The 22,801-nt window shown below is 47.6% G+C and overlaps 1 protein-coding gene across 1 annotated transcript in view; it reads left to right on the top strand.

Annotated features, from left to right (window-relative positions):
* LOC106590572 (phosphatidylinositol-3,5-bisphosphate 3-phosphatase MTMR6) overlaps positions 1–22,310 on the top strand; it is a 30,081-nt gene extending 7,771 nt beyond the window's left edge. The window contains exons 2-14 of the mRNA XM_014181681.3: positions 5,550–5,669; positions 9,199–9,361; positions 9,669–9,826; positions 9,948–10,076; positions 12,965–13,099; positions 13,189–13,321; positions 13,440–13,549; positions 19,630–19,755; positions 20,150–20,293; positions 20,369–20,475; positions 20,563–20,697; positions 21,003–21,129; positions 21,738–22,310. Of these exons, the coding sequence (XP_014037156.2) occupies positions 5,550–5,669; positions 9,199–9,361; positions 9,669–9,826; positions 9,948–10,076; positions 12,965–13,099; positions 13,189–13,321; positions 13,440–13,549; positions 19,630–19,755; positions 20,150–20,293; positions 20,369–20,475; positions 20,563–20,697; positions 21,003–21,129; positions 21,738–22,052 (1,902 nt within the window). The 3' untranslated portion in view covers positions 22,053–22,310. The remainder of the gene's footprint in view (positions 1–5,549; positions 5,670–9,198; positions 9,362–9,668; positions 9,827–9,947; positions 10,077–12,964; positions 13,100–13,188; positions 13,322–13,439; positions 13,550–19,629; positions 19,756–20,149; positions 20,294–20,368; positions 20,476–20,562; positions 20,698–21,002; positions 21,130–21,737) is intronic.
* The last annotated feature ends 491 nt before the right edge of the window (positions 22,311–22,801 follow it).

Below are 22,801 nucleotides of genomic sequence, written 5' to 3'. Positions count from 1 at the left end.
ACCAGCAGCAAGAGCGACATCATTGATATATACAGAGAAAAGAGTTGGCCCAAAAATGGAACCCTGTGGCACCCCCATAGAGACTGCCAGAGGCCCGGACAACAGGCCCTCCGATTTGACATACTGAACTCTATCAGAAAAGTAGTTGGTGAACCAGGAGAGGCAATCATTTGAGAAACCAAGGCTATTGAGTCTGCCGATGAGGATGTGGTGATTGACAGAGTCGAAAGCCTTGGCCAGGTCAATGAATACGGCAGCACAGTATTGTTTCTTATCGATGGTGGTTACGATATCATTTAGGACCTTGAGCGTGGCTGAGGTGCACCCATGACCAGCTCTGAAACCAGATTGCATAGCGGAGAAGGTGCGGTGGGATTCGAAATGGTCGGTAATCTGTTTGTTGACTTGGCTTTCGAAGACCTTAGAAAGGCAGGGTAGGATAGATATAGGTCTGTAGCAGTTTGGGTCAAGAGTGTCCCCTCCTTTTGAAGAGGGATGACAACAGCTGCTTTCCAATCTTTTGGAATCTCAGACGACACGAAAGAGGTTGAACAGGCTTGTAATAGGGGTTGCAACAATTTCGGCAGATCATTTTAGAAAGAAAGGGTCCAGATTGTCTAGCCTGACTGATTGGTAGGGGTCCAGATTTTGCAGCTCTTTCAGAACATCAGCTGACTGGATTTGGGAGAAGGAGAAATGGGGAAGGCTTGTGTGAGTAGCTGTGGGGGGTGCAGTGCTGTTTACCGCGGTAGTGGTAGCCAGGTGGAAAGCATGGCCAGCCGTAGAAAAATGCTTATTGAAATTCTCAATTATAGTGGATTTATCGGAGGTGACAGAGTTTCCTATCCTCAGTGCAGTGGGCAGCTGGGAGGAGGTGTTCTTATTCTCCATGGACTTTACAGTGTCCCAGAACTTTTTTGAGTTTGTGTTGCAGGAAGCAAATTTCTGCTTGAAAAAGCTAGACTTGGCTTTTCTAACTGCCTGTGTATATTGGTTTCTAACTTCCCTGAAAAGTTGCATATCAAGGGGGCTGTTCGATGCTAATGCAGAACGCAACAGGATGTTGTGTTGGTTAAGGGCAGTCAGGTCTGGAGAGAACCAAGGGCTATATCTGTTCCTGGTTCTAAATTTCTTGAATGGGGCATGCTTATTTAAGATGGTGAGGAAGGCATTTAAAAAAAATAACCAGGCATCCTTTACTGATGGGATGAGGTCAATATCCTTCCAGGATACCCGGGCCATTTAACAACATTAACAATGTCTACACTGTATTTCTGATCAGTTTGATGTTATCTTAATGGACAAAAAATGTGCTTTTCTTTCAAAAACAAGGACATTTCTAAGTGACTCTGAACTTTTGAACGCGCGTGTGTGTGTGTCTCGTTTTGGTTCCAGGAAAAGTGGGTTCTGCTGCACGGCCTGGTCTTTAGAATGGTCTATAGGATGGTCTTTAGGATGGTCTATAGAATGGCCTGTAGGATGGTCTATAGAATGGCCTGTAGGATGGTCTTTAGAATGGTCTTTAGGATGGTCTTTAGGATGGTCTATAGAATGGCCTGTAGGATGGTCTATAGAATGGCCTGTAGGATGGTCTATAGAATGGTCTATAGGATGGTCTATAGAATGGCCTGTAGGATGGTCTATAGAATGGCCTGTAGGATGGTCTTTAGAATGGCCTGAAGGATGGTCTATAGAATGGCCTGTAGGATGGTCTATAGGATGGTCTATAGGATGGCCTGTAGAATGGTCTGTAGGATGGTCTATAGGATGGCCTGAAGGATGGTCTTTAGAATGGTCTATAGAATGGTCTGTAGGATGGTCTATAGAATGGCCTGTAGGATGGTCTATAGGATGGTCTATAGAATGGCCTGAAGGATGGTCTATAGAATGGCCTGAAGGATGGAATGGCCTGAAGGATGGTCTATAGGATGGCCTGCAGAATGGTCTATAGGATGGTCTATAGAATGGCCTGAAGGATGGTCTATAGGATGGCCTGCAGAATGGTCTATAGGATGGTCTATAGGATGGCCTGCAGAATGGTCTATAGGATGGTCTATAGGATGGCCTGCAGGATGGTCTATAGGATGGCCTGCAGAATGGTCTATAGGATGGTCTTTAGAATGAGTGTAATTGTCTATTAGGCTCGCGTTTTGGGGGGTGATTCAGAACAAGGGAGAGCGACTCGGTGAATCCGCTGTGGACGTAGATAACTTACACACTTTATCATGTAACTCAGTGGAGATTAACTTCTTGGTTTACGATCGGTTGTCTCTCATTATGGCGCTTAATAACTGTGTGATGTGACCTGTTTTTGTTCGTGTTTCTGTTTGTCCTCCTTGGCTCAAACACAATATTAGATTTATTAGACTAGCTTGCATGTTTCCTGGTAATGCATTTAGTGTGACGGATCATGGGGCCACCATTACGTCAAAGGAGCATTTTGCTATTGTTTCATCTGTGGATTTGTCCTTCAAACAGCTGCATATTATCAAGATATCGAAGTGTCACCAACAAAAAGGTAAACAATAGGCCTATAGCAAATGCAGCATATGACATTCATTTATCACATGTAAATAGCTATTTTTCAGTAGTGCTCAAAGCATGTCATTCCATGAGCGCAGCATTTATTTTTCAACTGGAGTCAATGAGCCCAATCAGTCCTCCATGACAAAGCAAAGTTGACAATATTTTCTTCATGCTATAGTGAGTGACAACCACTGTTTTCTCAGGCTCAAAGCTTTCATGCTGGTGTAGCTGGTGTAGCTTAATAAAAAGCCGGATTGAAGAGCCAACTCAGTCCTTTTTGGAGGGTGATTTTTCAGCAACTATAAAAAAAAAAGTACTTCCGGGTCAGGGAATTTCAAAATAAAAATCCCCCACGTAATAGTAGAAATGTGTCAATAGCCTGTATTTATCCATTTAAACATTAACAATGGTTCATATTTAGGTGACATTTGCAATACATTTGGGTTTTTAAACATGTTCCAAGGTCATATTTATGCCCCCGATGCGAATCAATAGCAAAAACTATTCTGGGTGCTGCAGTAAAAGTGTTGTAGGGAATGCTCTGTTCAAGAAGATCCTGGGGCCAGAGCCCAAAAGACTGCAGACAGGAAACACCTGCAGGCAACCACACCCACCCTTTCACCTGAACAAAACAAAGGAGTATGTCTCTCTGAACTGACTCCTAGGGTGTGGTTGTTTTGTTCAGGTGACAGGGTGGGAGGGGTCGCCTGCAGGGGTGTGTCCCATCTGCGGTATTTCGGACTCTGCCCCCAGAACCCTGTTTGATCTCTTAATGCACACAGACAGTCAGCCCCTGATATTTCGTTCCTGGTTGCACTAAAGTGGATCATGCAAATATCCGGACCGGAGCAAGGAAATATAATGTATTAAATTGGGACAGCAATGCACTTAGGATAAATGGTAAACAGAACAGACCGAGTCATCAGCTTGACTTCAGGCCAAGAAACAACCGTTTCTTCCCTCATCATCTTTTTTCCATCTCCTTTAGCCTACACACACACACTTCCTGTTCTTCTGTTTTCAGCCTGTCCATGACTGAGCTGACTGATCGCCATCCTGTGGAGTTGCCTAGCGCCACACTGGTTGCTGGGAGACAGAGAGAGACCTTTTCAAAGAGAGAGTAGGCTATTTGTCTATATTCAGTCAAGTGTTCTGAATGATGTCATTAAAGTGAGACAACCTACAGGGAGTGAAGACAAAAGGTTACAGAGTTAAGTTAGCCTGGTTATTCATCTTGTAACCAGTCAGTCAGTGTTCTACCCTGGTCCCACTGACTCAATGTTCTGCTGATGTTAAAGCTGGGGCAGTGTTAACGAGGACATGGTAGTAGGTATTTTCCAATACTAAAACCATGAAATTACTACATTGGAAGGACATTCCATAGAGCGAGTCAAAACCATACAACAATCTGAGTTTAGGTGGATGAGAAGTTGAGCTTCACCAGCCATGTAGAGAACAAGCTGCGTAATGGGTTTTATTACCAGCACAAGGCTTGTTTTTTCCTTTACTGCCTGAAAGGAGGTGATTCGTTGTACTTTTCTCTCTGTGTTAGACTATGGTGATACTATTTATGTACAAGTCTCCAGCTCTACGCTGCAGGCTCTTGACTCCGTGTATCATGCAGCCCTTCGTTTGTCACCAGTCAGAGACGTCTGACTCACCGCTGTGATCTCTACAGCCCTGTCGCTGTGATCTCTACAGCCCTGTCGCTGTGATCTCTACAGCCCTGTCGCTGTGATCTCTACAGCCCTGTCGCTGTGATCTCTACAGCCCTGTCGCTGCGATCTCTACAGCCCTGTCGCTGCGATCTCTACAGCCCTGTCGCTGCGATCTCTACAGCCCTGTCGCTGCGATCTCTACAGCCCTGTCGCTGCGATCTCTACAGCCCTGTCGCTGCGATCTCTACAGCCCTGTCGCTGTGATCTCTACAGCCCTGTCGCTGTGATCTCTACAGCCGCTGTGATCTCTACAGCCGCTGTGATCTCTACAGCCGCTGTGATCTCTACAGTGCTGTTGCTGTGATCTCTACAGTGCTGTCGCTGTGATCTCTACAGTGCTGTGATCTCTACAGTGCTGCCGGGTGGACATCACTAGCAACACGCAGGCTCAAACACGGCTACATTCTTATTTATTAAAACTGCTATTGTATCTATTCTCTCTTCTCGCTCGAAATGAAAAGCCATACAAGCTCAGATCTCATGCTAACAGTCCCGAAAATGTTACCAGAGCATGGAAATGGGTCCTTTCATTACTCAGCCCCCTGGTGTTGGAATTCCCTCCCAGCCAACCTACAACTACAGGTCCTGGTGTCCCTGGAGGAGGTCAATGGGCAAATAGAGAAACTGGTTGTTGAGACATGTAGTTGTTTCTAGATGTCACCTGATGTCACTAGTTTGCGTTGTCTTATGTAAGGAAGCATGTTTTACTTTACACACACACACACACACACACACACACACACACACACACACACACACACACACAGAGACTGTTTGCTTGCTGTTGTATTTGTGCTGTTGCCAGTATCTTCTGTCTGTGTTGTCCGTTTTGTCTTACTTCTAAAACATTTTTTTATCTCAGCCCCCGTCCCCAATTTTGTTCTTAATTGACTTGCCTAGTTCAATAAATAAAAATAGGGACAGTTTTTTTCTTGGATCTATGTGTTTGAGTGAGAGAGGTCGAGAGGAGGAAAGGGGGAGAAAGAGAGAGCGAGAGAGAATAACAGTGCGTTCATGTGTGGGAGCTGAGATGAGTTGAGGGAAGTTTATTGAAATTCCAGTAACAGGTGACATGCAAGTCACAGCCACTCCAAAGCTCTTCTATATATACAGCTGTAATTATAACTGCCAGCCTTTCTTCCTGGCTAAGTGGCTAATGCTCTGCTTGTTGTATAACTGACAACAAGTACTGTGTCTGACACATCTATATAGATTGACAGCTGTGTTTCCTATTTCAGTTCTGTGGGTGGGGTCATTGTTTACCTGGGTTCTAACCGTTGTTTACCTGTGTGTGTACTTGTGCAGGTGGAGCAGGTGCGTCTGTTGGACCGCTTCAGTAACAAGTCGACCAGCGGGAGGCTGCACCTGACGGCTACACACCTCATCTTCGTGGAGAGCAATGCCGCCGCTGCACAGGAGATCTGGGTGAGAAGGACCTTTATTCAATGCAGAACACACCTTCCTTTAGCTCCTGCTTGACACACACATCTACAGTGTACTTGACACATGGGTGTTTGATTGTGTGGGCGTATTGTTGCCTGTCTAGCAGTGAACGAGATTTACTGTTGAGACACCGTGGGAACCGGGTTCAGCCTTCCTCACGTGACAACTGTTGCTACAATAACCTGCCGGCCCCGCCTTGTCTCCCGTCGCCTTGGTAACGTGTTGACAGTGCTAGGTGGAAAGGGAAGGAGGGAGAGATGAAGGAGAGGGAGTAGGAATGGCCTATGTTAAGCAGCTGAATCAGGTGTGTTAGCTGGTGCTGGGCTGGAGCCTGGAACACAAGTCTGGAAACCCTGTGGCTCTTCAGGGCTTTCAGTCACATCTCTGGTTTATGAAGTTACAGTCTACAGATTTTAGCAGAGAAACTGCTGCCAATGTTCCTACACAATTCCTTCCTCTTCTACTGTTGATCGCAGGGAAAGTATGTGTGTAGGAGTTAATTTGGTAGCTATCAGTCAGTCAGCATTTTAAGCATGGGAAACATATGTTTACATTGCCAAATGCAAGTGAAATGGATAAACAAAAGGGAAATAAACAATCAGAAATTAAGTTTTAATTTATATTAAAGAGTAATGTTTACTATTCATTTCTGATTGTTTATTTCCCTTTTGTTTATCCATTTCACTGTAGACATTTCAAATGTTATATTATTGGCTACAGTGTTATAACAATGTGCAAATAGTTGAAGTACAAAAGGGAAAATAAATAAATAGATAAATATAAGTTGTATTTACTATGGTGTTTGTTCTTCACTGGTTGACATTTTCTTGTGGCAACAGGTCACATATTTTGCTGCTGTGATGGCACACTGTGATATTTCACTTAACAGATATGGGAGTTTATCAAGCTTGGATTTATTTTCGAATTCTTTGTGGGTCTGTGTAATCTGAGGGAAATGAGTCTCTAACATGGTTATACATTTGGCAGGAGGTTAGGAAGTGCAGCGCAGTTTCCACCTCATTTTGTGGGCAGTGTGCACATGGCCTGTCTTCTCTTAAGAGCCAGGTCTGCCTACTGTGGCCTTTCTCAATAGCAAGGCTATGCTCACTGAGTCTGTACATAGTCAAAGTTTCCTTAAGTTGGGGTCAGTCACAGTGGTCAGGTATTCTGCCACTGTGTACTCTCTGTTTAGGGCCAAATAACATTCCTGTTTGCTGTTTCTTTGTTAATTACTTGACACATTGGAAATAATATTTTCTCATGATTTGGTTGGGTCTAATTGTGTTGCTGTCCTGGGGCTATGTGGGGTGTGTTTGTGAACAGAGCCCCAGGACCAACTTGCTTAGGGGACTCTTCTCCAGGTTCATCTCTCTGTAGGTGAGGGCTTTGTGATGGAAGGTGTTGGGTTCTGAAAATATGAAATATACTAATTCATGTTAATGAGAGGGGAATGTATAACGTTTATATTCTGTCCGGATATGTTATTGTTATCCATCAGGGATCCTACGGGAGGTGAAAAGACAGCCTGGTACGAGTCAACCTGACAGCCGTGCGTTGGGGCGGAGCACTTTGGGCCGAGGTCAGATCAGATGAAGTGAGGAAGAACAGATATCACTAAGGTTCTGTCTAGCAACAGAGATGCATTGGCTGTTCAGACGTGTAGAAGGAGACTCAGCATAGGAGAAAGGGTTAAATATCAGTGCTTGTGTGAATGTCTTATGCAGCTGTATCGACCCAATGGGTGAATGAACTTGGTTTGAGCTTTATTAAGCGTCCGTGAGTTTTAATAGGTTAATTTAGAACCTGACAAAGTTTTGGGAATTGCTTCCTTTTTAGGTGGTTGTAGAATTTAACGGCTCTTTTCTGGATTTTGAAAATTAGCAGGTATCGGCCTAAATCTGCTCTGCATGCATTATTTGGTGTTTTACGTTCTACACAGATTATGTTTTTGCAGAATTCTGCATGCAGAGTCTTAATTTGGTGTTTGTCCCATTTTGTGAATTCTTGGTGAGCGGAACCCAGACCTCACAACCATAAAGGGCAATGGGTTCTATAACTGATTCAAGTATTTTTAGCCAGATCCTAATTGGGATGTCCTTTTGATTGCATAGAAGGCCCTTCTTGCCTTGATCATTCACAGCTTTCTGGAAGTTACTTGTGGCGCTGATGTTTAGGCCGAGGTATGTATAGTTTTGTGTGTGTTCTTGGGCAAGAGTGTCTAGATGGAATTTGTATTCGTGGTCCTGGCAACTGGACCTTTTTTGGAACACCATTATTTTTGTCTTACTGAGATTTACTGCCAGGTCCCAGGTCTGACAGAATCTGTGCAGAAGATCTAGGTGCTGCTGTAGGCCCTCCTTGGTTGGGGACAGATCTAGGTGCTGCTGTAGGCCCTCCTTGGTTGGGGACAGATCTAGGAGCTGCTGTAGGCCCTCCTTGGTTGGGGACAGATCTAGGTGCTGCTGTAGGCCCTCCTTGGTTGGGGACAGATCTAGGTGCTGCTGTAGGCCCTCCTTGGTTGGGGACAGATCTAGGTGCTGCTGTAGGCCCTCCTTGGTTGGGGACAGATCTAGGTGCTGCTGTAGGCCCTCCTTGGTTGGTGACAGATCTAGGTGCTGCTGTAGGCCCTCCTTGGTTGGGGACAGATCTAGGTGCTGCTGTAGGCCCTCCTTGGTTGGGGACAGATCTAGGTGCTGCTGTAGGCACTCCTTGGTTGGGGACAGATCTAGGTGCTGCTGTAGGCACTCCTTGGTTGGGGACAGAAGCACCAGATCATCAGTAGACATTTGACTTCAGATTCTAGTAGGGTGAGGCCGGGTGCTGCAGACTGTTCTAGGGCCCTTGTCAATTCATAGTTAAAAGTGTTGATGAGGGTGGGGCTTAAGCTGCCCCCCCCCCCCAGCACTGAGGAAATCTGCTTTTGTTTTTCACATAATAGCTGCACACTTGTGGTTTGTGTACATGGATTTTATAATGTTGTATGTTTCCCCCCCCCCCCAACACCACTTTCACTCACTTGTCACACACACACACACACACACACACACACACACACACACACACACACACACACACACACACACACACCTCTGTCTGTGCTGGAATGTTCTGCTAGTGATTAACTATGCTGATGAATGCACATTTGAGTAACTTCCCAGGATCAAAGTCCCTATAGAGTTGTGGGTTATCTAATATGCATTCACACACTGCTGACATACAGAAAGATATATGATGATCTATGCTGATTGCGATGAGTTTGTGTGTGTGTGTGTGTGTGTGTGTGTGTGTGTGTGTGTGTGTGTGTGTGTGTGTGTGTGTGTGTGTGTGTGTGTGTGTGTGTGTGTGTGTGTGTGTGTGTGTGTGTGTGTGTGTGTGTGAAATGTTCAATAGAGCAAGAGAATAAAATAAAGTCCACCTGTATAAATGACATCAGACTGAACATGTCCAGTATTTAGGCCATGTGTCATGATCAGTCTATCAGGTGTCATGTCTGTTTTGTCTTCCCCTCCAGATCCTGCACCACCACATAGGGTCAGTGGAGAAGCTGTCGTTGACCACCAGCGGTTGTCCTCTGGTCATCCAGTGTCGTAACTTCAGAGTGGTCCACTTTGTGGTCCAGAGAGAGAGAGACTGTCACGATATCTACAGCTCACTGCTCAGACTGCTACGACCAGGTACCTAATGTGTGTCTGGATCTCTGTCTTTGAGTGTGTGCAAGATGCTTGAGTCAAGTGAAGTTTCAAAAGAATGTTCACATTTTCTCTCTCTCTTCCCCTTCTACTCTCCTTCCCTCCCTCTCTCCTCATCTTCCCTCCCCTTTCTCCCTCCCCCTTCTCCTCTCCATCATCTCCCTCCTCTCCCTCCCTCTCTCTCCTCCTCCCTCTTCTCTCCCACCCCTCCCCCTCTCCCCCTTCTCCATCTCGCTCCTCTCTGCCTCCTCCTCCTCTTTCTTCTCCTCTCCATCTCTCTCTCCCTTCCTAGTATCCTATGAGGAGCTCTATGCGTTCTCCTACAACCCCAAGCAGAACGAGCAACAGAGAGAGGAGGGCTGGCAGCTCATCGACTTGGGGGCAGAGTTTGAGAGGATGGGCGTCCCCTGCGACCAATGGCAGCTCACTGACGTCAACAGGAACTACAAGGTGGGGGGTCTATCAATAGTAAATGTTAGAGGCGTTGGCCCTGTCCAGAAACAACCCTTTGGTGTCTCCAGATCTAATGGAATAGTATTGTAATGTAATATTCCCTCTCGTTGTGTTGTAGATATGTGAGACGTATCCCAGGGACCTGTATGTGCCCATCACAGCCAGTAAGCCCATCATCGTCGGCAGCTCCAAGTTCAGGAGCAAAGGACGCTTCCCTGTCCTCACATACTTCTACCAGGAGAAGAAGGTAACACCTAACCCTTACCCATTTTCCTCCTAACCCTACTCAGCTTCCTCTTAACCCTTACCCAGCTTCCTCCTAACCCTGACCCAGCTTCCTCCTAACCCTGACCCAGCTTCCTCCTAACCCTGACCCAGCTTCCTCCTAACCCTGACCCAGCTTCCTCCTAACCCTGACCCAGCTTCCTCCTAACCCTGACCCAGCTTCCTCCTAGCCCTTACCTCACCCAGCTTCCTCCTAACCCTGACCCAGCTTCCTCCTAACCCTTACCTCACCCAGCTTCCTCCTAACCCTTACCTCACCCAGCTTCCTCCTAACCCTTACCTCACCCAGCTTCCTCCTAACCCTTACCTCACCCAGCTTCCTCCTAACCCTTACCTCACCCAGCTTCCTCCTAACCCTTACCTAACCCAGCTTCCTCCTAACCCTTACCCTACCCAGCTTCCTCCTAACCCATTACCCAGCTTCCTCCTAACCCTTACCCAGCTTCCTCCTAACCCTCACCCAGCGTCCTCCTAACCCTTACCCTACCCAGCGTCCTCCTAACCCTTACCCTACCCAGCTTCCTCCTAACCCATTACCCAGCTTCCTCCTAACCCATTTTCCCAGCTTCCTCCTAACCCTTACCCAGCTTCCTCCTAACCCTTACCCAGCTTCCTCCTAACCCTTACCCAGCTTCCTCCTAACCCTTACCCAGCTTCCTCCTAACCCTCACCCAGCGTCCTCCTAACCCTTACCCTACCCAGCGTGCTCCTAACCCTTACCCTACCCAGCGTCCTCCTAACCCTTACCTAACCCAGCTTCCTCCTAACCCTTACCTTACCCAGCGTCCTCCTAACCCTTACCCAGCTTCCTCCTAACCCTTACCTTACCCAGCGTCCTCCTAACCCTTACCCTACCCAGCTTCCTCCTAACCCTCACCCAGCGTCCTCCTAACCCTTACCCAGCTTCCTCCTAACCCTTACCTTACCCAGCTTCCTCCTAACCCTTACCCTACCCAGCTTCCTCCTAACCCTCACCCAGCTTCCTCCTAACCCTTACCTTACCCAGCTTCCTCCTACCCCTTACCCTACCCAGCTTCCTCCTAACCCTCACCCAGCTTCCTCCTAACCCTTACCCTACCCAGCTTCCTCCTAACCCTTACCCTACCCAGCTTCCTCCTAACCCTTACCTAACCCAGCTTCCTCCTAACCCTTACCCAGCTTCCTCCTAACCCTTACCCAGCTTCCTCCTAACCCTTACCCAGCGTCCTCCTAACCCTTTACCCAGCGTCCTCCTAACCCTTTACCCAGCGTCCTCCTAACCCTTTACCCAGCTTCCTCCTAACCCTTACCCAGCTTCCTCCTAACCCTTACCCAGCTTCCTCCTAACCCTTACCCTACCCAGCTTCCTCCTAACCCTTACCCAGCTTCCTCCTAACCCTTACCTTACCCAGCGTCCTCCTAACCCTTACCCTACCCAGCTTCCTCCTAACCCTCACCCAGCGTCCTCCTAACCCTTACCCAGCGTCCTCCTAACCTTACCCAGCGTCCTCCTAACCCTAACCTTACCCAGCGTCCTCCTAACCCTAACCTTACCCAGCGTCCTCCTAACCCTTACCTTACCCAGCGTCCTCCTAACCCTTACCTAACCCAGCTTCCTCCTAACCCTTACCTTACCCAGCGTCCTCCTAACCCTTACCCAGCTTCCTCCTAACCCTTACCTTACCCAGCGTCCTCCTAACCCTTACCCTACCCAGCTTCCTCCTAACCCTCACCCAGCGTCCTCCTAACCCTTACCCAGCTTCCTCCTAACCCTTACCTTACCCAGCTTCCTCCTAACCCTTACCCTACCCAGCTTCCTCCTAACCCTCACCCAGCTTCCTCCTAACCCTTACCTTACCCAGCTTCCTCCTAACCCTTACCCCACCCAGCTTCCTCCTAACCCTTACCTAACCCAGCTTCCTCCTAACCCTAACCCAGCTTCCTCCTAACCCTTACCCAGCTTCCTCCTAACCCTTTACCCAGCTTCCTCCTAACCCTTTACCCAGCGTCCTCCTAACCCTTTACCCAGCGTCCTCCTAACCCTTTACCCAGCGTCCTCCTAACCCTTTACCCGGCTTCCTCCTAACCCTTACCCAGCTTCCTCCTAACCCTTACCCAGCTTCCTCCTAACCCTTACCCTACCCAGCTTCCTCCTAACCCTTACCCAGCTTCCTCCTAACCCTTACCTTACCCAGCGTCCTCCTAACCCTTAACCTACCCAGCTTCCTCCTAACCCTCACCCAGCGTCCTCCTAACCCTCACCCAGCGTCCTCCTAACCCTTACCCAGCGTCCTCCTAACCCTTACCCAGCGTCCTCCTAACCTTACCCAGCGTCCTCCTAACCCTAACCTTACCCAGCGTCCTCCTAACCCTAACCTTACCCAGCGTCCTCCTAACCCTTACCTTACCCAGCGTCCTCCTAACCCTTACCTTACCCAGCGTCCTCCTAACCCTCACCTTACCCAGCATCCTCCTAACCCTTACCCAGCTTCCTCCTAACCCTTACCCAGCGTCCTCCTAACCCTTACCTTACCCAGCATCCTCCTAACCCTTACCTTACCCAGCGTCCTCCTAACCCTTACCCAGCTTCCTCCTAACCCTTACCTTACCCAGCATCCTCCTAACATTTTACCTACATCCCAAACCTACATATAACCCAGTGGAGGCTGCTGAGGGGAGGAAGGCTCATAATAATGTCTGGAACGGAGTGAATGGAATGGCTTCAAACAGTTGGAAACCATATGTTTGATTCCATTCCACTGATTCCGCTCCAGTCATTAACACAAGCACGTCCTCCTCCTGTGATATTATCCCTAAAACATCGTCAGATATGTGTGGCCTAATCTGTATGCTTGTCTCCGCCCCCTGCAGGCAGCGGTGTGTCGGTGCAGCCAGCCTCTCTCTGGGTTCAGCGCACGATGCCTGGAGGACGAGAGCATGCTGCAGGCCATCAGCAAAGCCAATCACAACAGCCGATTTGTCTACGTCATGGATACCAGGCCCAAGGTACCCAATCCCGACATGGCTAGCTATCTCTTCCCACAGAAGTATGTGGACATTCTCAGTCCCTCTGTAATCTTCCTCCCTGTCTGCAGTTGAATGCCATGGCCAACAGAGCAGCAGGTAAAGGCTATGAGAACGAAGATAACTACTCCAACATCCGCTTTCAGTTTGTGGGGATCGAGAACATCCACGTGATGAGGACCAGCCTACAGAAACTACTGGAAGGTTGGTTACGCTCACACTCACTCACTCACTCACTCACTCACTCACTCACTCACTCACTCACTCACTCACTCAGCACAGACAGACACTCAGACTCCCTCTACCTCTCTCTGTCTCTTAGTGGTGGGAACTCGTTCTCTGTCAGTGAATGACTACCTGCTGGGCTTGGAGAGCTGTGGTTGGCTACGACACGTCAAAGCTGTGGTAGACGCAGCCATCTTCCTCACCAAGGTAAGGCCATGGGCCTCCAATCCCCTTCTGTTCTACAGATCTAGTTAGTCCCATCCCCTTCTGTTCTACAGATCTAGTTAGTCCCATCCCCTTCTGCTCTACAGATCTAGTTAGTCCCATCCCCTTCTGTTCTACAGATCTAGTTAGTCCCATCCCCTTCTGTTCTACAGATCTAGTTAGTCCCATCCCCTTCTGCTCTACAGATCTAGTTAGTCCCATCCCCTTCTGTTCTACAGATCTAGTTAGTCCCATCCCCTTCTGCTCTACAGATCTAGTTAGTCCCATCCCCTTCTGCTCTACAGATCTAGTTAGTCCCATCCCCTTCTGTTCTACAGATCTAGTTAGTCCCATCCCCTTCTGCTCTACAGATCTAGTTAGTCCCATCCCCTTCTGCTCTACAGAGCTAGTTAGTCCCATCCCCTTCTGTTCTACAGATCTAGTTAGTCCCATCCCCTTCTGCTCTACAGATCTAGTTAGTCCCATCCCCTTCTGTTCTACAGATCTAGTTAGTCCCATCCCCTTCTGCTCTACAGAGCTAGTTAGTCCCATCCCCTTCTGTTCTACAGATCTAGTTAGTCCCATCCCCTTCTGCTCTACAGATCTAGTTAGTCCCATCCCCTTCTGCTCTACAGATCTAGTTAGTCCCATCCCCTTCTGCTCTACAGATCTAGTTAGTCCCATCCCCTTCTGTTCTACAGATCTAGTTAGTCCCATCCCCTTCTGTTCTACAGATCTAGTTAGTCCAATCCCCTTCTGTTCTACAGAGCTAGTTAGTCCCATCCCCTTCTGCTCTACAGATCTAGTTAGTCCCATCCCCTTCTGTTCTACAGATCTAGTTAGTCCCATCCCCTTCTGTTCTACAGATCTAGTTAGTCCAATCCCCTTCTGCTCTACAGATCTAGTTAGTCCCATCCCCTTCTGTTCTACAGATCTAGTTAGTCCCATCCCCTTCTGTTCTACAGATCTAGTTAGTCCCATCCCCTTCTGTTCTACAGATCTAGTTAGTCCCATCCCCTTCTGTTCTACAGATCTAGTTAGTCCCATCCCCTTCTGTTCTACAGATCTAGTTAGTCCCATCCCCTTCTGCTCTACAGATCTAGTTAGTCCCATCCCCTTCTGCTCTACAGATCTAGTTAGTCCCATCCCCTTCTGTTCTACAGATCTAGTTAGTCCCATCCCCTTCTGCTCTACAGATCTAGTTAGTCCCATCCCCTTCTGCTCTACAGAGCTAGTTAGTCCCATCCCCTTCTGTTCTACAGATCTAGTTAGTCCCATCCCCTTCTGCTCTACAGATCTAGTTAGTCCCATCCCCTTCTGTTCTACAGATCTAGTTAGTCCCATCCCCTTCTGCTCTACAGAGCTAGTTAGTCCCATCCCCTTCTGTTCTACAGATCTAGTTAGTCCCATCCCCTTCTGCTCTACAGATCTAGTTAGTCCCATCCCCTTCTGCTCTACAGATCTAGTTAGTCCCATCCCCTTCTGCTCTACAGATCTAGTTAGTCCCATCCCCTTCTGTTCTACAGATCTAGTTAGTCCCATCCCCTTCTGTTCTACAGATCTAGTTAGTCCCATCCCCTTCTGCTCTACAGATCTAGTTAGTCCCATCCCCTTCTGTTCTACAGATCTAGTTAGTCCAATCCCCTTCTGTTCTACAGAGCTAGTTAGTCCCATCCCCTTCTGCTCTACAGATCTAGTTAGTCCCATCCCCTTCTGTTCTACAGATCTAGTTAGTCCCATCCCCTTCTGTTCTACAGATCTAGTTAGTCCAATCCCCTTCTGCTCTACAGATCTAGTTAGTCCCATCCCCTTCTGTTCTACAGATCTAGTTAGTCCCATCCCCTTCTGTTCTACAGATCTAGTTAGTCCCATCCCCTTCTGTTCTACAGATCTAGTTAGTCCCATCCCCTTCTGTTCTACAGATCTAGTTAGTCCCATCCCCTTCTGCTCTACAGATCTAGTTAGTCCCATCCCCTTCTGTTCTACAGAGCTAGTTAGTCCCATCCCCTTCTGCTCTACAGAGCTAGTTAGTCCCATCCCCTTCTGCTCTACAGAGCTAGTTAGTCCCATCCCCTTCTGTTCTACAGATCTAGTTAGTCCCATCCCCTTCTGCTCTACAGATCTAGTTAGTCCCATCCCCTTCTGTTCTACAGATCTAGTTAGTCCCATCCCCTTCTGTTCTACAGATCTAGTTAGTCCCATCCCCTTCTGTTCTACAGATCTAGTTAGTCCCATCCCCTTCTGTTCTACAGATCTAGTTAGTCCCATCCCCTTCTGCTCTACAGATCTAGTTAGTCCCATCCCCTTCTGCTCTACAGATCTAGTTAGTACCATCCCCTTCTGCTCTACAGATCTAGTTAGTACCATCCCCTTCTGCTCTACAGATCTAGTTAGTCCCATCCCCTTCTGCTCTACAGATCTAGTTAGTCCCATCCCCTTCTGTTCTACAGATCTAGTTAGTCCCATCCCCTTCTGCTCTACAGATCTAGTTAGTCCCATCCCCTTCTGTTCTACAGAGCTAGTTAGTCCCATCCCCTTCTGTTCTACAGATCTAGTTAGTCCCATCCCCTTCTGTTCTACAGATCTAGTTAGTCCCATCCCCTTCTGTTCTACAGATCTAGTTAGTCCCATCCCCTTCTGTTCTACAGATCTAGTTAGTCCCATCCCCTTCTGTTCTACAGATCTAGTTAGTCCCATCCCCTTCTGTTCTACAGATCTAGTTAGTCCCATCCCCTTCTGTTCTACAGAGCTAGTTAGTCCCATCCCCTTCTGTTCTACAGATCTAGTTAGTCCCATCCCCTTCTGCTCTACAGAGCTAGTTAGTCCCATCCCCTTCTGTTCTACAGATCTAGTTAGTCCCATCCCCTTCTGCTCTACAGATCTAGTTAGTCCCATCCCCTTCTGCTCTACAGAGCTAGTTAGTCCCATCCCCTTCTGTTCTACAGATCTAGTTAGTCCCATCCCCTTCTGCTCTACAGAGCTAGTTAGTCCCATCCCCTTCTGCTCTACAGAGCTAGTTAGTCCCATCCCCTTCTGTTCTACAGATCTAGTTAGTCCCATCCCCTTCTGCTCTACAGATCTAGTTAGTCCCATCCCCTTCTGCTCTACAGATCTAGTTAGTCCCATCCCCTTCTGCTCTACAGATCTAGTTAGTCCCATCCCCTTCTGCTCTACAGAGCTAGTTAGTCCCATCCCCTTCTGTTCTACAGATCTAGTTAGTCCCATCCCCTTCTGTTCTACAGATCTAGTTAGTCCCATCCCCTTCTGCTCTACAGATCTAGTTAGTCCCATCCCCTTCTGCTCTACAGATCTAGTTAGTCCAATCCCGTTCTGCTCTACAGATCTAGTTAGTCCCATCCCCTTCTGTTCTACAGATCTAGTTAGTCCCATCCCCTTCTGCTCTACAGATCTAGTTAGTCCCATCCCCTTCTGCTCTACAGATCTAGTTAGTCCCATCCCCTTCTGCTCTACAGATCTAGTTAGTCCCATCCCCTTCTGTTCTACAGATCTAGTTAGTCCCATCCCCTTCTGTTCTACAGATCTAGTTAGTCCCATCCCCTTCTGTTCTACAGATCTAGTTAGTCCCATCCCCTTCTGCTCTACAGATCTAGTTAGTCCCATCCCCTTCTGCTCTACAGATCTAGTTAGTCCCATCCCCTTCTGCTCTACAGATCTAGTTAGTCCCATCCCCTTCTGTTCTACAGATCTAGTTAGTCCAATCCCCTTCTGTTCTACAGATCTAGTTAGTCCCATCCCCTTCTGCTCTACAGATCTAGTTAGTCCCATCCCCTTCTGTTCTACAGATCTAGTTAGTCCCATCCCCTTCTGTTCTACAGATCTAGTTAGTCCCATCCCCTTCTGTTCTACAGATCTAGTTAGTCCCATCCCCTTCTGTTCTACAGAGCTAGTTAGTCCCATCCCCTTCTGCTCTACAGATCTAGTTAGTCCCATCCCCTTCTGCTCTACAGATCTAGTTAGTCCCATCCCCTTCTGCTCTACAGATCTAGTTAGTCCCATCCCCTTCTGCTCTACAGATCTAGTTAGTCCCATCCCCTTCTGTTCTACAGATCTAGTTAGTCCCATCCCCTTCTGTTCTACAGAGCTAGTTAGTCCCATCCCCTTCTGTTCTACAGATCTAGTTAGTCCCATCCCCTTCTGTTCTACAGATCTAGTTAGTCCCATCCCCTTCTGTTCTACAGATCTAGTTAGTCCCATCCCCTTCTGTTCTACAGATCTAGTTAGTCCCATCCCCTTCTGCTCTACAGATCTAGTTAGTCCCATCCCCTTCTGCTCTACAGATCTAGTTAGTCCCATCCCCTTCTGTTCTACAGATCTAGTTAGTCCCATCCCCTTCTGCTCTACAGATCTAGTTAGTCCCATCCCCTTCTGTTCTACAGATCTAGTTAGTCCCATCCCCTTCTGCTCTACAGATCTAGTTAGTCCCATCCCCTTCTGTTCTACAGATCTAGTTAGTCCCATCCCCTTCTGTTCTACAGAGCTAGTTAGTCCCATCCCCTTCTGTTCTACAGAGCTAGTTAGTCCCATCCCCTTCTGTTCTACAGATCTAGTTAGTCCCATCCCCTTCTGTTCTACAGAGCTAGTTAGTCCCATCCCCTTCTGTTCTACAGATCTAGTTAGTCCCATCCCCTTCTGTTCTACAGATCTAGTTAGTCCCATCCCCTTCTGTTCTACAGATCTAGTTAGTCCCATCCCCTTCTGCTCTACAGATCTAGTTAGTCCCATCCCCTTCTGTTCTACAGATCTAGTTAGTCCCATCCCCTTCTGCTCTACAGAGCTAGTTAGTCCCATCCCCTTCTGTTCTACAGATCTAGTTAGTCCCATCCCCTTCTGTTCTACAGATCTAGTTAGTCCCATCCCCTTCTGTTCTACAGATCTAGTTAGTCCCATCCCCTTCTGTTCTACAGATCTAGTTAGTCCCATCCCCTTCTGCTCTACAGATCTAGTTAGTCCCATCCCCTTCTGCTCTACAGATCTAGTTAGTCCCATCCCCTTCTGCTCTACAGATCTAGTTAGTCCCATCCCCTTCTGTTCTACAGATCTAGTTAGTCCCATCCCCTTCTGCTCTACAGATCTAGTTAGTCCCATCCCCTTCTGCTCTACAGATCTAGTTAGTCCCATCCCCTTCTGCTCTACAGATCTAGTTAGTCCCATCCCCTTCTGCTCTACAGATCTAGTTAGTCCCATCCCCTTCTGTTCTACAGATCTAGTTAGTCCCATCCCCTTCTGTTCTACAGAGCTAGTTAGTCCCATCCCCTTCTGTTCTACAGATCTAGTTAGTCCCATCCCCTTCTGTTCTACAGATCTAGTTAGTCCCATCCCCTTCTGCTCTACAGATCTAGTTAGTCCCATCCCCTTCTGCTCTACAGATCTAGTTAGTCCCACTGATGTTGGGATGTCTTCACTGGACTGCATCCACCATCTGTTACATGTTTTGATAATGACAATGATTAACCTTTCACTCTCTCACAATTCAATTCAAAGGGCTTTATTGGCATGGGAAACATATGTTAACATTGCCAAAGCAAGTGAAGTAGATAATAAACAATAAAAAATGAACAGTAAACATTACCCTCACAAAAGTTACAAAGGAATAGACATTTCAAATGTAATTTTATATATATATATATATATATATCACCTTTATTTAACCAGGTAGGCCAGTTGAGAACAAGTTCTCATTTACAACTGCGACCTGGCCAAGATAAAGCAAAGCAGTTTGACACATACAACAACACAGAGTTACACATGGAATAAACACACATACAGTCAATAATACAGTAGAAAAAAATCTATGTACAGTGTGTGCAAATGAGGTAAGGCAATAAATAGGCCATAGTGGCGAAGTAATTACAATTTAGCATTTAAACACACAACTTCCATATTATGTCTATATACAGTGTTGTAATGATGTGCAAATAGTTAAAGACAAAAGGGAAAATAAATAAACATAAATATGGGTTGTAGTTATAATGGTGTTTGTTCTTCACTGGTTGCCCTTTTCTTGTGGTAACAGGTCACAAATCTCTGTTTTCCTCCTCTTCTCTCCCCTCCTCCCTCCATAGGCAGTGACAGTAGAAGGAGCCAGTGTGTTGGTCCACTGTTCAGATGGCTGGGATCGGACAGCCCAGGTCTGCTCTCTGGGAGCTCTGCTCATGGACCCCTACTACCGCACCATCAAAGGCTTCATGGTAGGTCTGTGTACTACCGCACCATCAAAGGCTTCATGGTAGGTCTGTGTACTACCGCACCATCAAAGGCTTCGTGGTAGGTCTGTGTACTACCGCACCATCAAAGGCTTCATGGTAGGTCTGTGTACTACCGCACCATCAAAGGCTTCATGGTAGGTCTGTGTACTACCGCACCATCAAAGGCTTCATGGTAGGTCTGTGTACTACCGCACCATCAAAGGCTTCATGGTAGGTCTGTGTACTACCGCACCATCAAAGGCTTCGTGGTAGGTCTGTGTACTACCGCACCATCAAAGGCTTCGTGCTAGGACACAACACAACTTCCCTATGCCTGTAGAGATGGGTAAAAGGAATGTCATGCCATTAGAAACTCTGTTCTCTCTCTGTGGTTCAGGTCCTCATAGAGAAAGACTGGATCTCATTTGGACACAAGTTTGCAGACAGATGTGATCAGTTGGATGGTGACCCCAAGGAGGTGTCCCCCGTCTTCACACAGTTCCTGGAGTGTGTGTGGCAGCTCACGGAACAGTTCCCCCAGGTAGGTGTGTGTGCCAGAATACTCACCACATAGCAGCCATGAGTGATGATGGTGATGATGCCTACTCTTCCTCAGGCGTTTGAGTTCAATGAGTGGCTGCTGCTGCAGATCCATGAACATGTTCACTCCTGTCAGTACGGAAACTTCCTGGCCAACAACCAGAGACAGAGAGAAGAGCTGCAGTGAGTAACATACACACGCACTCACTCCTTTACACACAAACACATACACACACAGTATACTTACTAAACTCTATCTTCTCCCACCAGACTCAAAGACAGGACTCACTCTCTGTGGGCGTTTCTGTTGAGTGAGGGGCAGAACTACCTAAACCCCGCCTACTGCCCCACCTACGCAGAGACACACCCCGTCCTAGAACCCTCCACCCTGCCCTGCCACCTCAAGTAAGATCTAGTTGTTTACCTCATCTCGCTCTCTCTCCTTATATCTCTCTTTCAATCTCATCCACTCTACCCTAAGCATTAGTCCTCTTTTCTCTGTCCTTCCCTCAGCTTTGTTACTCCTCTCCATCGCTCTCTTTCTCCTCCGCTCTCTTTCTCCTCCGCTCTCTTTCTCCTCCGCTCTCTTTCTCCTCCGCTCTCTTTCTCCTCCGCTCTCTCGCTCTCTTTCTCCTCCGCTCTCTCGCTCTCTTTCTCCTCCTCTCATCAACCCTGCCCTAATTTCTCTCTCTCTCATTCCCCCCCGTCAGGTTCTGGAGGAATATGTACCACCAGTTTGATCGTTCCATGCACCCCCGTCAGTCTGTCCTGAAAAACGTTCTCACCCTGAAAGAGAGCAACCGCCAACTGGAAGACACAATAAAGAAACTGGAGGCTGTGAGTACACTCCTTGTTCTCACTCTCTCTCACCCTCTCTATAGCTCTCTCTCTCACCCTCTCTATAGCTCTCTCTCTCACCCTCTCTATAGCTCTCTCTCTCACCCTCTCTATAGCTCTCTCTCTCACCCTCTCTATAGCTCTCTCTCTCACCCTCTCTATATCTCTCTCTCTCACCCTCTCTATAGCTCTCTCTCTCACCCTCTATATCTCTCTCTCTCACCCTCTCTATAGCTCTCTCTCTCACCCTCTCTATAGCTCTCTCTCACCCTCTCTATAGCTCTCTCTCACCCTCTCTATAGCTCTCTCTCTCACCCTCTATAGCTCTCTCTCTCACCCTCTCTATAGCTCTCTCTCTCACCCTCTCTATAGCTCTCTCTCTCACCCTCTCTATATCTCTCTCTCTCACCCTCTATAGCTCTCTCTCTCACCCTCTCTATATCTCTCTCTCTCACCCTCTCTATATCACTCTCTCTCACCCTCTCTATAGCTCTCTCTCTCACCCTCTCTATAGCTCTCTCTCTCACCCTCTCTATATCTCTCTCTCTCACCCTCTATAGCTCTCTCTCGTGACCTAATTTAACCCGGTCTCCTCTCTCTCCCTCCAGAGACTACAGAAGCATGGCATCAGCCCCCCCACCCCAGACCCCCAGGCCCCCCCTAAAGATCAACGCACCCTCCCTCTCCACACACGGCCCCACTCCCTCATCCTGGGAGCCCCCCTCAGACATAAGGAGGCGCAGCATCAGGAGGAGGTAGGAGAGGAGGCAAAGGAATGCTGCAGTGACACAGAGCGGACAGTAGAGGGAAGCAGCGGTTCAGAGCGCAAGGAGAGCTACGGAGACCTGCAGGGGACATACGGAGCTAAGGTGGAGCCCGCTGTGGTCAGCCTGGAGTTTGGAGTGGCCCGCATGACATGCTGAGGCATTGTGGGATACTGGAGGAGGGGAGATTGGACTGGAATGGGGGGAGAGATGGGGGGGAGACTGAGCGATGCGGTGACTGAAAGATGTGTGACTGTGTGTTGGTGTGTGTCGTGTTCAGCCATATTCCTATGAGGATGTACTGTATGCCTGTAATGTACGTCTCTGTGGAAAGAGACATTATGGCATTTACTGCACTTAGAAAGGCTGTTTTATGAATGTTGAAAATCTCTAAAGAGAATAAATGAAAAGATGAAACCGTTTGTTCTATGTATTATTCAAGTCAGTAACTAAAGCACTGTAGGACCCCTTCCAGACTTCACTGTGCTCTGATCTCTTGATGTTTAAACCATCAGATCCTAGCCGAGTTGTTGTGAACATCCCATATTTAATGTTCTCAATATTGAGATCCTCCCAATGGGACCACAGCCAGGTACAGATTTTAGTCCTAAAACTGTTCCATCCTCTGTCAAAGCCAGATCAACTTTGAATAACCCTGTTTTAACATGATTCCACTTTAATCTGAATGATGATGGATGCTGAATGTCGGCGTTGCTGCATCATGTCCAAGTCCAACAGTCAGCCATGGACATGGCATAGATGAGATCATCCCACTGGTTCTCTTGCATTGATCGGATAATCCAATTGGTTACCTCTGTCTGACTGGATGAGGTCATGACCCCATTTTGAAGTCATTGCCATGGTAACTCGGGGTCATGGAACACTAGAGGGGTCACATGGGGACAGCA

The sequence above is a fragment of the Salmo salar genome, chromosome 29 (assembly GCF_965601325.2).
Source record: "Salmo salar chromosome 29, fSalSal1, whole genome shotgun sequence".
Taxonomy (NCBI): Eukaryota; Metazoa; Chordata; class Actinopteri; order Salmoniformes; family Salmonidae; genus Salmo; species Salmo salar.
The sequence above is the reverse complement of the archived record's forward strand: the minus strand, read 5'-3'. Positions and strand labels throughout refer to the sequence as shown.